General features: G+C 35.0%; 2 protein-coding genes across 2 annotated transcripts; both read right to left on the bottom strand.

The window, feature by feature from the left end:
* Positions 1-842: 842 nt before the first annotated feature.
* LOC137737325 (uncharacterized) lies at positions 843-4,094 on the bottom strand. Its single transcript, XM_068476772.1, has 6 exons — positions 3,938-4,094; positions 3,783-3,809; positions 3,605-3,667; positions 1,339-1,417; positions 1,209-1,254; positions 843-1,073 (listed from the first exon to the last, which is right to left on the bottom strand). The coding sequence occupies exons 1-6, from the start codon at positions 3,977-3,979 to the stop codon at positions 1,064-1,066; spliced, it is 267 nt and encodes an 88-aa protein (XP_068332873.1). The 5' UTR covers positions 3,980-4,094; the 3' UTR covers positions 843-1,063.
* A 2,819-nt stretch (positions 4,095-6,913) lies between these two features.
* On the bottom strand, positions 6,914-15,033 carry LOC137737734 (diacylglycerol kinase 3). The gene is made up of 12 exons (XM_068477285.1): positions 14,590-15,033; positions 13,656-13,778; positions 13,401-13,538; positions 13,236-13,321; positions 11,597-11,687; positions 11,020-11,092; positions 10,482-10,564; positions 10,034-10,104; positions 9,393-9,470; positions 8,956-9,043; positions 8,360-8,476; positions 6,914-7,342 (listed from the first exon to the last, which is right to left on the bottom strand). The coding sequence occupies exons 1-12, from the start codon at positions 14,941-14,943 to the stop codon at positions 7,178-7,180; spliced, it is 1,467 nt and encodes a 488-aa protein (XP_068333386.1). The 5' UTR covers positions 14,944-15,033; the 3' UTR covers positions 6,914-7,177.
* Between the last annotated feature and the right edge of the window lie 583 nt (positions 15,034-15,616).

The following is a 15,616-nucleotide window of genomic DNA, read 5'->3' as shown; positions in this document are numbered from 1 at the left end:
AAACAACTTACTGAAACAGCTTTTTAGCCAAAATGATCCTTGAAATTAATGAACTCCGCAATTTGATTCCTAAGATTTGAAATCGATAGAAATTGTTCCTGAATTTGTTCACCATCACTCATTTTAATCATTTTGTGAAAATTCTTGGTAAATAAAGACCAAAATAATCATAAATATCCTCAATTTAATTAACAATGGACAAATAATTTGACAAAATTAAGAGTATCTTAGCCTTTTTATCCTTATTAAATGCTAAAAACAAAACTCGACAGCACAAACTAGGCAAAAATGTGCCACGGCACCATTTTTAACCAATCGCGCCAGGCCGCACGTTCGCTCTCGCGTCGTATCAATTATCAAATGAATCATATTATCCATTGGTTTCAAAAGTAGAAACATGAGTAAAAAAGAGGAAAGGTTGTTCACCAACTAGACAGGAAAAGAAACAACCCATCAACCTTGTGTCAATACAGCAAAAACGACAACCTTAATTGAACAAACAATTCAAAGCATGAAACGAACAGTAATCCATGTCCAATCATAAGGAAATGATCTGGACATCAAAATCCATTAAAAACAAAGCAAACAAGAATATCAGCCCCGACTAATAAGAATAAGCAAACGAAAACAAATGTTTCATTCAGAGTCTAGTTGATGCAATAAAGGAACCTTCGGTTTCTTTCGTTTTTTCAACACAACCAACCTTGATTTGCGTCAAGCAGGGAAGACAAATACAAACGACTTGTTTCCCGTTTAAAACGGTTACTCAAAGATGTAGGCATTACCCACCCATATCCCCCAAGCAATCAATACACAAGGTTTAATGACAATAGGCTAACAAGTGCAATCAAATGTAAGCTCTAAGCATAAACAATTCGGCATGGTAAAAATAGAGGTCAGCAATCAATACACAAGGTTTAATGATACCACTTGCAAATACTAATACATACCACTACTGATCCAAATACACGTCTTACAACAGCAGTAAATCTAAAATCGCTCGGCCCCCATCGCATTCAAAAAGCACTGTAACCTTCATTTTAAGCCCTTGCAGCGTTGGCCATCATTTCCCCCTGGGATTTGAAAACAAATTATTAGACAATAGGGGAGGAGGGATGGTGATATGTACATTAATAAATTTGTATACACGGGTAGAGAGAGAGGGCAAGATATGTATCTTAATGCGCGCACACACAGATTCAACTTACGTGCTCATCATCAGAGTAATGTTATCTCCTTTGAGAAGAATCCTTCCTGAAAAGATTAAAAGAAAACAGAAATAATTTAGAGACTGCAGAAGAACAAAGTAGCAGAAGATCACGAGACGTAGAGACTCACCTAATGACTTTCTGGTCTTTTTCTTGATGCTGACTTCTTCGGCTTCATCCAGAACCAAATTCATGTACTCATCAAAACCCTGTAAACACAGATCACCACCAACGAAAGAAAGACAATCTGGTCAGATAGCATAATATACGCTGAGAATATGCATGTACGAGAACGAAAATTCATACATTTCTATGTCGCCTTCTCAATTATGGCAGTCAAGTTGAAGACATGTATAATTAATTTCATCAATTTGGATCAATTACATTTCAAACACTTTAGATCCACAACTTGAGGACATGTATGATTAATTTCGTCAATTTGGATCAATTAAAATTCGAAAGGGCATAAATCAAGTTGAATTATCAATAGCTAAAACACAGCTCCAGCTATTCTATACATTTCTGCAACCATATTATTGCCAACGCGCTCTTATATGAAGGTGTTAGTACAAAATAGAAATAGGAAAAGTACCAACGGCCCTATATGAAATCAAGACTTAGAAGTCTAGAGCAATGAAGCACCAGCTGCTAGCAACATCGCTCATTCACTCTGTCAATATTAAGGTGGCACGTGGCATGTGGTATTGCTCTTTAAAAATTGAACATAACTCAGCAACTTGAAGCCCCTTCTGTTACAGTTATTTACACACTGCCATTGTCTATCCTATCCCCCTTTCGTCCCACCGGCTCGTTTCCCTGTGGTCTCCTCTCCACATTCTCAACACCTCCACTCGGACCCCTCCCTTTTCTCTTCCCTTAATGTGCAATTTTCTTTTTGCCTTTTAATAAATTTTGGTCAGTATTTCTATTCCTCCAAATCCCTTCAACCCCAACCCGTTGTCTTCCTCCTTGGTTATGTTTGGCGACTGAGAAAGTTAAAGAACAGAAAAAAGAATATTATTGGCCTGGGTTCCAAATTTCCTGTTCTTCTATGTATGTAAATAGGAATATCTTGGGCTGGTTAATCTGTTGAGACCCGTAAACAAAGTCAAAAGAAGGTTAAATGTTTTCAATTTGAAAGCTAAAACCAATGCATATTAATTTAGGGTTTGTCAGACAAGGAAGACAAAGGGAGTGGACGAGGGCAACAGTGGAAGAAGGTGGAGATGTTGAGAATGAGGCAACAGGTAATGGGGCAGTGGGAGGAAAGGAAGAAGGGAGGATGAGAATGGCAGTATGTAAATAACTATAACAGTAAGGGTTTTAAGTTGGCCAAGTAAAACTCATTTTTTTAAAGAGAAAAACTACATGCCACTTTTCGTCTTAATATTGAGTGTGTGAGCGGTGGTGCTAGCAGCTGATGCTAACAGCGCTATAGAAGTCTATTCCCTGTAGTACTATCTTGTGATCTATATTGTAGACAAAATATTTTGATGCTTAAAATAGTTAAAAAAAAAAAAAAAAAAAAAAAAAAATTGAAGCTGTAATGGTTCCCCAAAAGTACGGTTGCAGCTTCAAACAAGGACTCCATAATATTATTATGGTGAGTCCTGCCAAAGTCCTTACCAGTACAGCATAAAAGCATGTCTCAACAAGGGAAACATGCTTTACAAACTGAGACTAACTGTTCAATGATAATATGTGGAAAACTAGTAATCTCCAAAATCCGAAAAATTATGTTTTACTCGAGCACAATAATGGTTCGCCACAGAAGATCTTACTTCTGCACCTTCATTACACAAAATACAAATGACTCCTAAAAAGACCCTGCAGTACTCCTAAGATGTATCATCTAACAAATAATCGTGATATACATAGATGTTTAACTCAGTTATATTAAATGCATAATTTAGTCACTCACAATGCACCCTCTCCCCCAAATTATGTCTTTAAATTTTGTTTCTTCGGGCCCAGAGCCTCCCCCATCATAGGAGATAATTATGTCTTTAAAATTAATATGACTGAAAAAACCCCAAATATTTACCAACTCAAATGTACAATATTATCAATTACAGCACATACTAAATTATATGAGCAAATAAGAAACTGAAATAAAAAACATATCCGAAAGGGACAACAATCAGAACAACTCAATGAAACAGTTAAATTGACCACAACTATTACTGAAATTAAAAAAAATTCACTTAAACATATCATATGGAAGAACAAGACATGAATTCGCAACTGGAGCAGATAAAAATTATCCATATGCCGAAAATCAAAGATAAAGAGGTCATGACGAGTGCAGCAACGTCAACAGAAAAAACTACAAAACCAAAGTTGAGCCTAATTGAAATTTTGTTTGCGGAAAAAATAAAAATAAAAAACAAACTTACAATAATTCGGCCTTCAATCCTGAGGTCCTTCTGCTCAAAGAGCCAAATCTGGATGCGAGCTTTCTGCAACAGAAATTTTCCGAAAAGTAGAAATAAAAAGTCAAAACCCCCAAGAGGCGAACTTTCAAAGAAACCCAGATGAAAAAATCAACAAATTAGAGTGGAAGAGATGACTTACACTTTGAAGGAACCTGAAAATCAAGTTCTGCAGCAAAACCCCCAAAATTCAAAATAAAAAATTGAAAAAAGAAGAAAATTTGTCAGTGAATTATTAAATAAACCACAAAAACGTAGAACAAACCAGAGAAAGGGAAGGTGAAGATGGAAACGTACAATGGGTTGGGTCATAATCCTCTGGACTTTAGCGCTCGCCATGGCTGTGAAATTGGTTGGGGCTTAGGGTTGAGAAAGAGTTTTAGTCGACGGGGGACTTCTGAAATTGAAACCCTAGCGAGTGCCGAGTATTTGCTACTAATAACAGAGAGTCGGCAGTCTAATGACCGACCCGCCCTTAATATTGAAATCGCAATATTTTTCATAAGCACTTTTGCCAACAGCCTATTTTCCAAGTCCAAAAGTCAAAGCCCATTTCTTTTTTCATAGGCAATAAACATGAGGTCCGGAGAAATATAGCTTATTTGGAAATGTTTTTATAATAATTGAAAGCGTTTTAATAAAAATGGGTTTAGGTTTTAAAAGTACTTGAAGTGTTTTATGTAAGAAGCACCACTTATGTGCTTCTTCCACGAAACAATTTAAAAGCTTTTTTAAGATTTACTTGTATTTTCACTAAAGATTGGTTCCAAAAATATTTTCCCCAAAAACACTTTTAGTCATTTTAAAAACACTCTCAACCGAGCTCATAAAATAAGGAGAAATGATAAACACATTATTTTTAACTTCTCACAAACTTCTATTTAATCTTATTCGTTGTTTGAGTTTGATTTCTTCAATCCGAGAGGAAAAGGTAACGAGGAGTGCGTGAGAAGCTGAAAAAGATGTGAAAATCTCTCTTTTGAAAAAAGCGAGAAGCTTAAGGTTTGGAAAGCTTTGAGCAAAGGGGAACGAAGGGTATGAGAATATGACTTAAGAAATGGAAGAACAAAATACATACCCCTCAATTTACGTTTAAACAGTGTTTAAAATAGGGAGCTTTAATGAAAAGGGCTTAGGCCAACAAATATTTAACCAAAAATGATCCCAAAATGTTATTTAACCAAAAGGGCTCAAAGTTTAATAAAAAACCATCCTCTTCTCACCCTTCTCTAGCTTAAGCAGTGCAAGCTCCGCGCAGCACTTGGGTTTTTTCAACTTCTCCAACAACGGCAACCCCAACAACAACATCTTCGGTGTCGAGTTTGATGTCTTCGAAAATCAAGAGTTCCAGGATCCTGATGACAACCATGTTGGTTTGGACATCAACTCCCTTACGTCTAAAGCTTCGAGCACCGCAGGGTTTGTTTGTTGACTTTTTCTGACAGTTTTGTTAATGGGTTTGACAGTGTGGGAGTCAATCATTCGCCTCGGAGCTTTGGGTTTGGCCATGGCGGAGATTCTAGAGGCTCATCGCCCAAACTAGGCACGCAGGATTTGAAGTTTGGAATTTGGAAGAAGAAATGTGGGATACTTCGTTAAGTGTTGGATTGTAGAATCATAGGATGGATGCAATCTACAGAGGACAATAACTCCTTTATTATAGAGGACTTTTTCTTCTACCTATTAACTGGGCTTTGTTTGTTGACTTTTTTAGCATGAAATTGTTTCGACTCCCAGAATTGCGAGGTTGGACTTGAAATTTCTGTTTTCTTGGTTTCCCACTTGGTGCAATTTGTTGAGTCACTCATCCCTTAACACTGTTGAACTAGGCAAAAAAATAGAACCAAAACATAAAACTGTTTCTGGAGAACCAAAAATATAACATTGTTTTCTGGAAAAAAAAAAAAAAAAATTCAAATACAATGTTCGTTTTGTTTGTGCACAAACAAACATTGTATCTGGAAAGAAAATAACCAAAATCCAGAAACAGTCTATGTTTTAACCTTTTACTATTTCTTTTCTTTCGTGCATAAGTTGATTATATTTAAGAAACATGATGCTTAATTTGCTTTGAATCCAAATGCAGTAAATTTCACTATTTCTTTTATAGCTTACATTTAAGAAACAATGTGTCTATTTCATTTGGATCCATAAACAGTAACTTAGATTCCAGAAACAGTAGCTTAGGTTTCAGAAACAATGACTTAGATTCTAGAAATAGTAACTTAGATTCCAGAAACAGTGTTACTTAAAATCCAAAGACAATTTATTTTTACAATTCAAAAACAGTGACTCGTCGTTATTATTGAATAGCATGCAGATCTCAAATTTATTTTCATGAGAAACAAACGATGAACTCTACTGACGAAGAAAAATTTAAAAACAGTATCTCAATACACTGTGAATAATAACAACGATCACATTTCAACGAAATAATACAAAATATAAAGGGAATTGTTATTGGTACTCCAAAATTCTCATTCTACACTCCAAACTTTCTATATTTAGAAAGAAAAATACACTTGTGAGGAGTGTAGAATGAGGTTTTTGGAGTGTCAATAATACTTTCTAATATAAATTAAGTAGCATGAGGATCTATATTTTTGTTTCAAAGAAAAAGAAGAAGGTCTGCAAAACAACGATGAACTTCATTAACAACGGAAATCTGAAACTCAACCTAAAAAAGTTAGGGGTAAAATCGACAAATCATAATTTATTATAGTTGAACCATTTTTAGTTGGACTAGTTTAATATGGACCTTGTACTAATCATGAAACAAAACTTATAACATGGTTTTTTTTTTTTTTTTTTTTTTTTTTTTTATATTAAAACTAAAACTTTTAAAACTCTTTTTTTAATTTTCCTTTTAAAATATTGATATCGTTAGAAATATTGATATGCGAATTTGTGGAATTATTGACAGAAATATCGAATATCGATATCGGTTGCTTTTGATGGAAATGATGGAAGTTTAAAATGAAACTTTAGAAATTGTCAAACATTGGTTTGAACAAAAAATAAAGAGTTTCTCTAGTACTTAACAGATGTGTAAAAAATATGAACGATATCTGTCGATTTTGGCCTAAACTTAGGAGTTTCTTCGATATAAGGTGAAGTTTAGACTTCACCACACCCCCCCCCCCCCCCCCAACATTTCCATATCTTTCTCTGATTTTTTGAATATTTTCATGGAAATATCGATCATATCGAAGAAATTTTAAACACTGTTTAAATGCCCATCAAAACAGAAATATATTAACCGAAACCAGCAAAAATGTGAAATCTATAAGTCATAACAACAACAGAGGAATCCTACACAATACATTTTTCGCTTAACAACGTTTTGACCCACTAATCCCCACTAGATAATGTAAACTACTTATATCGCAGCTGAACAGAAAAACTGACGAAGATTTCGACCCGCTATAGAGAATCATATACCAATGAATTACAATTTACAAACTCTCAGGTGAGGATCGCACCCAACCCAAGTACAAGCCCAGCTTTAGAAGAGCCGAGTCTTCTTCCTCAATCATCTCAGTGATTGTCTCCATGAATCATCAGTGATTGAAACGGAACCCTCGTAATTTCCACCAACGTTGAATACTCCTCGTGCATTGGCTGCTTCCATGGTTCCCCATCCATCTGCATATATGCATTTCTCCATTCCCCACCTCTAACTTCCAACCGAATTGCAGCCGCCTAATCACCAACAAGTTTTTAAGTTCATATCATGATGCATGTGTACAGTATAGAGCTTTGAAAATCTACAATGGCAATCAATCTGCAGAAAGGAACATGCAAAACCAGAGGTACAACTACACAAAGAAATATATATATATATATATATATATATATCTCGAGAATTGTCTAAAGAACTTCAAAATGCAACACAAAACGTGTGACAGATAAGGAAATTCAATCTAATAAGTCCTGCATCAAAAAAACTATATTGTTAGTGTGGTACAATTATGGTGCAGGACTTATTAGATGGAAATTCCTTATCTGTCACACGTTTTTTCCTGCATTTTGAAGTTCTTTAGACAATTGATATATTTTTTTTATCTCTCGGAGCTGTGACCCAGAGGAAACAGCTGCAGCATTCCAACTAGGACAAATACACACTTGCAACTATTTTATTTCTTTTTCCTTTTTCCTTATTTTTTTTTTTTTCCCTCACTCAAGTAAACCCTCTATATGCATGTACACAACGAAATAAACAACTTTCATCATAATCTTGTTTTTTAGGCAAGCTCGTGAGACGAATCAATATTTTCCTGCATCACAGGGGTATATTCGACTAAAATTTCACCTATAAATTCATTAGGTAGAAGAAAATTTAATCCGCAGAAGATAACACTAAAGCAAATGTCATTATTCAATAGTTCAAAAACGCATCACAAAAAATTCATATATTTTTACAATAATATTATGGTGCTATTAATATGCTAAAACGCGCCACTTGGTACAACGGTCTATTGGTATTCCTCTTCACTTTGAGGTCTTAGGTTCGATTATTGCCAAAGGAAAATTTAAACTACATTACTGCTAGCCCATTGTGAGCCTTAGCTCAACCCCTCCTCCTCCTCCTCCCTTAGTGTAGATAACATCGTTCAAAAAAAAAAAAAAAAAAAAAAAATGCTAAAACGCATAAACTTTTTGCATGCTAAAGAGTAAAAACTTGACATGATAGGATGAAGAAAGACACTGTTCCTGTACCTGAGCAATGTGTTTTGCAGAGATGAGTTCCACCATAACAAAAGATGCATGCCATCCTTGTTTCAGGCCAAAAATTTCAAGAAGGCCATCATCAGCATGGGCCTCCACGAAGCCTCTCTGAAACAATAAAGTTTTAAGATAACTATTATTAGCTTGGAATTCAGCAGTCACTCGATAAGCATGATTTAATGAGCACACTGAATAAAAGTTGCATAATAATCAAAACTTTAAATTCTACTAACATATATCCGGTGTAAACAAAATTAATGAAACCCAAGTAACTCGTATACAAACATGAACTAAACTTCCAGGCATTTAACAAAATACAAATACAAGACACAAATTTGCACAAGTAAAGTTCCCACCTTTAAAACACAAACAACAAAACAAAACATGTTTGTGTTGAAAGCCTATCCTAGTACAACAGAGTCCGCTAGTTCGTAGTCAAAACTGTTTGACTAGATTTGTTATGACTAGTTAGCCACTGTTAGATATTATTCAAGACTTAAGTTATTACTCAGCTCATTGCTGAAGTGTAAATATACATAATGCTGTGGGCAAACACCACACAATTTCGTATATAAACTATATAATACCTTTTCCAAGTACTCTGGCTTCAGATTACCCCACGGATTTCTTCCACTCCCATAGTTATGAAGATTTAGAGCAACAATTGCCCGTACGCTGAAAGAAGATAAAATAACAACATAAGCTATTGCAAATAACGGACAAAATTCGCTCAAAGTACTCCATGTCTGCAAGCATTTTATTCTAAATTATTCTACGTTCAGGAAAAAATAAAAAATAAAGGAACAAATACGCAAATGTGGACAGAAATAGATGACTACGAGTGATATATAGTTTACTTTTCCTGGGTTCAAGTGATACATGACTTGTTTAAAATAAAAAGGTGAAAAAGAAAAAGTGGCATGCTTAGAAAAACCAAAGAGATTACCAAGAGCTACTATATGTGCAAAGAAAACTATGTTCCAGAACTGTACCCCTAAAAGATTTAAGAAACAAAAAAGTGTACCTTGAAGGCACTGAAATCTGCTCCCACTCTGAGCAATTTACCTTTTTGACATGCATCCTTAAGATGTTCTTTAGTCCCCTACAACCAGAAAAATAATTGGATACACATCAGAAGAGGCAGAGAGCACTAAAACTATTGGATAATTTTACATTTATGTAAAAATTAGCCTCTGCATGTAAAAGTTAGCCTCCACATGTAGAATTGATAATTTACACTCTTGCTGCTTATGTGATTCAACAAAAGAACAAAACAGGATGCAAACACAATGAGTAAGGCAAAAAATTTGTCCAGAACCGTAGATTGCATAGCACACTAGCACACTGCTCCCCTCTGGCGTGAAAACATTTTTTTTTTTTTTTAGGGGAGGGGTTTGCATTTACCCTCCTGCACAAACTCAAGGATGTATAATTCTCAATTATGGGACAACTTTTTTATGTTCTTTCAACAGAAAGCAGAACTACAAGTGAACCTAAAACAAAATCCAATTTTAATAAAGTCATATTAGAAAATAAAAAAGAAATTAGAGTCAAATCAAAAGAGAAATCTCTTTTAATCAATGTAGATAAGTGTTAGCATAAAAAATATCAACAAGAGCAACCGTCAAACCAAATAAATACTGCTTCAGTTTAAAGATATCAAACCTTAAACCAGGATCACTTGTGCAAGGTGTGAAGAACCAACCTTGAGTGCAACTATAACCTGAGTAAACCAACTGCAATAACACATAGATCAGTCAAAATATAAAGCCTGTTCATTATCAAATAAAGCCGCATTTCATTAACAAAAAACAGATTAATATTCTTTGGTTCATCATTTAATACAAAGATTCGATTGGATGTAAAAATGAATGAAAATGTGCAATTCACATTATAATATTCCTAGTATTCTTATAAGAAAAAAAAAAAAGCAGACAAGCTTCTAACAATGTTTTCTTCTGTTCAAAAAGGAAAATATTATACACATTGCTTAAATGGACAGTGTTCTCAAGTCTAATATTCCGACAATGCCATGCAAATTAAATCATTGATAAAACTGCACCCCAATGGATATTCAAATCATATATAAAAGAAAAAAGACATGCAACCAGACCTTATTTGAAATTGGACCTTGTGCAAGATACGGTTTTTCGTTTCGTAAATGGTGGAATCCATAAGCAACTTGGGCATCCATTCCTGTATAACCAAATGATGAAAACAGGATCATGTAAAGGAGAACAATAACCTAATAAACATATTTTTATTGTATAAATCATCTTTCTCTGATAAGAATATCTTTGCAAACAGAAGTAAAGGGGTTTATGGAACAGGCCTAGATTTAGATGTAAAACATTCTTTACTCAAGACATCTAGAAATTTGTTCAAAGATATAGACGCAAGGGACATCTTGACACCCGAACAATATATGTAGAATATGCAACTCTATCCTACTAAATCCATTGTGAATACAATAGGGTGATCTCTAGAAGTGCAATTCCTTACTGGAAAAGAAAAAAACATGGCATGAACACAAGAGTATATGTGTTCAATACAATGATAATTCTAGTTTAACATTCTACTAAAATGCTTAGTACGAACACCCTTTAGAATATGTGTTCTAACAAAACCCTAAACCAATGAAGTCAACATACCTATGCTGAAGTAATTATAAAACACTCCTTCGTGGCAAGTAGATTTCTCAGGCAAATCCCCTTTTTCCAAACCCTGCAGTCAATAAAATGTGTCAAACATATGGTATAAAATCATGGTATCCTTTGGCATGTGATGTAGGTGATTCTAGTAAGCTTATCAGGTCAGAAACTTAAGAAATTAGAATAAAATTTAATCGTATAAAGATTCATTGAGTGCAAAGAAGTTAACAATATAAAGATTACACAAAGAGAAAAAGATGTAAAAGTGATGATGGAGATATGAAGGCCGCCTTTCATCAGAACTTAATATTCAATTTTTCAAAATAATATTATAAATTGCTTTGCCAGAAAGAGTCTTTTTTTAGTTTCCAATAGATTATCTTATTTAGAAAAGATAATGTCATCAGTTCACAAGAATTGAGCAACATAAACATTCATTTTAGCCAGTAGAGTAACTCAAAAATAAGAACACGTATTTTCACAGTATTTGACATCTGAATAAAACTATAACTTGTAGAAATTAAGAATTCAAAAGGTTACCCAATAAGAGTAGCTCGTCAAGAGTAACTAGACTTACAGTCTCATCAAGAGCGCATTCTTCAGTAAGCTTCAAAGAATGGGGTGGCTCCATTTCTGTACCAGCTGGCATTGACAGCACAATATGCCAACTGCACCATAAGAAAAGCAAATATAAATAAAACTGCTGGCTGGAACAAACCAGAACTAAAATAGTGTTACTGTTAAATACCATCAGAGTTCGTTAATAATGATGCCTTATCCCAAAATATATACATACAAGAAATGCACAAAATAATGGGCCATATCATATTAAACTAGAGAGGGAGAGAGAATAACAAATGAAACTCAATAGACATTTGAGAAACTATGTAGGTTCTCATTATTCATTATAACAATATTTGCAAACCAAAAGGAACCTTACCATAAGCTTCATATATATTTCTTTATTTTTCTGAACCTAGTTACAAGCACAATGTTAAACTTGCCTATACCATAACAGAAATCCTGAGTGACCAATAAATAATACCAAATATCCATTAGGTAAAAAGATTTATTATGTAAGATCCTTTTAGGAAAAATAAAATGTACAGAAGAATAAAATGTCTTTGCGCTCTTCCTTTAGAAGGGGGCAAATAAAGGAAAGAAGAAAATCAAAAACATTTTAAAGGATGTTAGTAATGTTGCGATTTGGCTCGTCAAAATACCAAGGCCAACCAGGTTTAGGTTTCCAATTGGTGTAGGGAAAGAAGTAAAGGAATGTGCACTGGTTATTTCCCATAAAAATAGGGAAATAGGTTTTCTTTGTAATCCCAATCAGTTTAGGATTAGGAAATAAGTTAGTTTTCCCTATTCTAAAAGGATTCAAGAAGCCTATACTTGTAAGGCACGTGACCATCAGTCTATGAACTAAGCTTGTTAGGGGCTGTTTATTCACACAAACAGCACAGAGAATACAAGGTAGAGAGCAAAGAGTATTAGAGAGATCTAAAGCAAGGCTTTGGGGTTTAGCATAAGGGTTTTCAATACGTTCTTGTAACCGAGTTGTTATTCTCCATAGTGCAGGTGATTTCTCAGGAGAGATCACATGAGGAGTAGGTAAAGTTCACCAAACCTCGCTAAATTATTTGTGTTTGAGTGTGGCGTGTCTATTTTATTGTTCATATACTCACAAAGCATCATCTTATAAGTTTGCATAACAACGGAGACTATCAATAAATAAGATCAACTAAGGGGGATTAAAATCTACAAGTAGAATGCAATAGATTGATTTAAACTCAATTCCCTATGTTTTGGAACCACAACATAGTTTGCAAGGGAAAAGAGGGGAAAGAAGGAACCCACATCTCAAATGCAATCAACTCTCTAACAAAACTGAACCAGCAAATGAGAGTGACACACATGCACAGATATGGAATGCACTCAAAGATGAAATGCAGAGTTGATTGAAGTCAAGATTCAAAAACACATCAAACAGTTAAAATTAATCGTACATTGGAGGTATGAACATTCACAGTGAAGGACTAGAGATCCTCAACCAAATTAAATTTCAGTACAATAGCTGCACACAACTTCTAAATTCACTGACCACTAAGTCACTAGCTAGGCAAAATCATGTACTGGACATGATTAGAGAAAGGCTTCATTTTACTAGCCTTCTAATTGAAGACATACAACCATTACCTAATAATACAGCTTACCTATCCAAACGGCATATTGGACCTGCAGTAGCCCTGAATAGAGTTTTTTTAATGGCTGATTTCCATGCAAAAGGGAATGAACCACCCTGGTGAAAATATGTGTACCCATTGCTCAATAATGCAAGAAAAATCGTCCACAAACTAAAAATTCATTACAAAACTTACCCAACCAAAACTCCTGGAAAGATCATTTCCTGTGCCAAGTGGAATAACTCCTACTGGAGGAACTGGTTCCAAACCCTGTCTGTTGAGTTCATATAGGCAACCAAGTACCCAACCGACTGTACCATCACCCCCTGCAACCTGCCCAAAATTCCAATATGTTACATGTCAAACTTAAATGTTGTAGGATTTCACTAGATGCTAAACTCAGAATGATCATATAATAGAGCTTTAAGTAAACGTGCCGTAATGTCGTACCATAACCCTGATCTTTTGACGACACTCTTTGGCACAAACGTCACCAACATCAGCCAATAACTCTAGACAACCCAACCCATACTGAACAAATTCATGAGGCTTCACATCTGAGAGGTCAAAAACCTGCATGACAAATTATTTCCAATTCAAGCAATAGTTTACACAGATTAAAGACAAATATGAAGAAACCCTATACAGAACTCGATTCAACAAACAAGCGAAATCACAAGGGTTTCTTCAGTAGACAGTAACCACTTTGTCTACTGAACTCGATTCAACAAACAAGTGAAATCACAAGGGGGAATTCAATTTTAATTGAATCTAAAACCTGATTAAGAAGATGATGGCACCATTTTAGCCAACCCTGTTCAGTGATATATCAAAGCATTTCTAACCTCATTATAGTCGTATCGATGAAACAGAACTAAGGTTAACTGGCAAAGATTGCAAAACAGTCCAACGCCACTTTCCTCTGCTTCCTTTTATTTAAAACAAACCTGATAAATCCTTCACTTCCTTCGAACAACCACAATGTGTTCATAACATTACATAAACTATCGAAGTAAAAAACTCACCCCTTAAGGTAAAATATACACACACAAAAACCAATTTTTTTTTTTTAAAAAAAAAAGGACAATAAGTATCATACTGAACCAAAAATCCCCCATAACCCTACGTAAGCAGTAAGGAAAACAGACACAAACACGTAAATTCATGCACGCACACATATATCATAAATGGATTTTTTCCAGTTCCTGAGATAATTAAATTATAAATCAAATTCTCAAATGGGTCGCCAGATAAACCAAAAAATTCAAATGGGTCGCCAGAAAAACCAAAAATAAATCAATCTAGCAAAAAAACGAAAAATAAACCAAAATTCAAAGGGTGCAGTCAATGCCAATCGAATTAACTTGAAGGAAATTAAGGGTACCTGTTCTTCACCCATCAGCAATTGGAGCCTCTCCTTGAGCATAGGCCCGTATCTTCCACCGCTTCGCGGATTTATAAACACAACCATGGGCGACTCCGGCGGCGTTTCCTCCACATTTTCGACGGCGGCGGTGGCGACGAGGTCTCGACTTCCCGGAAGGCGGCTCTCGCCGGCTTTTGGGTCCTTTAACCGTATAGAATCGCGCATAGCGAAGCGGAGGTACTGCGGCATCAAGAGCTTCTTCTTGAGCTCCTCCTTGTCAATCGTCATACCCGATAGGGTACAGCCCCTGAAAGAGTCGATCATCGACGATCGCGCGGTGATCCGCGTCGTCGACGTCGACGGAGAATCCATTTCGCTCTCTATCTTTCTCTCTGCTTTTTGTCTCTCTCTCAACCTTTCCACCAAGCGCGTTTGTAATTGAATTTCCAGACTGCCAATGGGAGAAGAATAACGTGGCTCCCAGCTTTATTCAACAATATTTTATTTATTTTATTTAATTATTGAGTAATAATATATTATTTAGTTTCTATTCTTGGCCGTCTATAGTTGGCTCAGGGCTTGCTGTATCTGTCGAGAAATTTTTGATCGTGGCAGGAATATGAGTATTATATAATGTGTTTTTATATAAGTGATGAAAAATTTTATTTTTTAAGTTATAAAATTTTTAATACATATATCTCATAATTTGTATGATAACACGTGATGTACCATCTTGTATGTCGGTTACACTAAAAATTATCTCGCCTATGTACGTGTCTTCTGTCTGATTTTGTGACAGTATTATTAAACTTTACAAAACATTAACGCTTTTAAATTTTATATTGGAAGCAATAATAATATGATTAAACATGTCACAAAATCAGATTGGACACACAAAATTTTGGATACAGTATACCCTCAGCCCCTATAGTTAGGACATCTATCTCAAATTCGAATTCCTTCTGATCTCTCTTATTTATTTCTTTCCTATTTAAATGATTAGGATTAAGTCATATCAACATTTTGTATTAATATTTTAGAGAGA

The sequence above is a fragment of the Pyrus communis genome, chromosome 6, assembly GCF_963583255.1.
Source record: "Pyrus communis chromosome 6, drPyrComm1.1, whole genome shotgun sequence".
Classification (NCBI taxonomy): Eukaryota; Viridiplantae; Streptophyta; class Magnoliopsida; order Rosales; family Rosaceae; genus Pyrus; species Pyrus communis.
The sequence above is the reverse complement of the archived record's forward strand: the minus strand, read 5'-3'. Positions and strand labels throughout refer to the sequence as shown.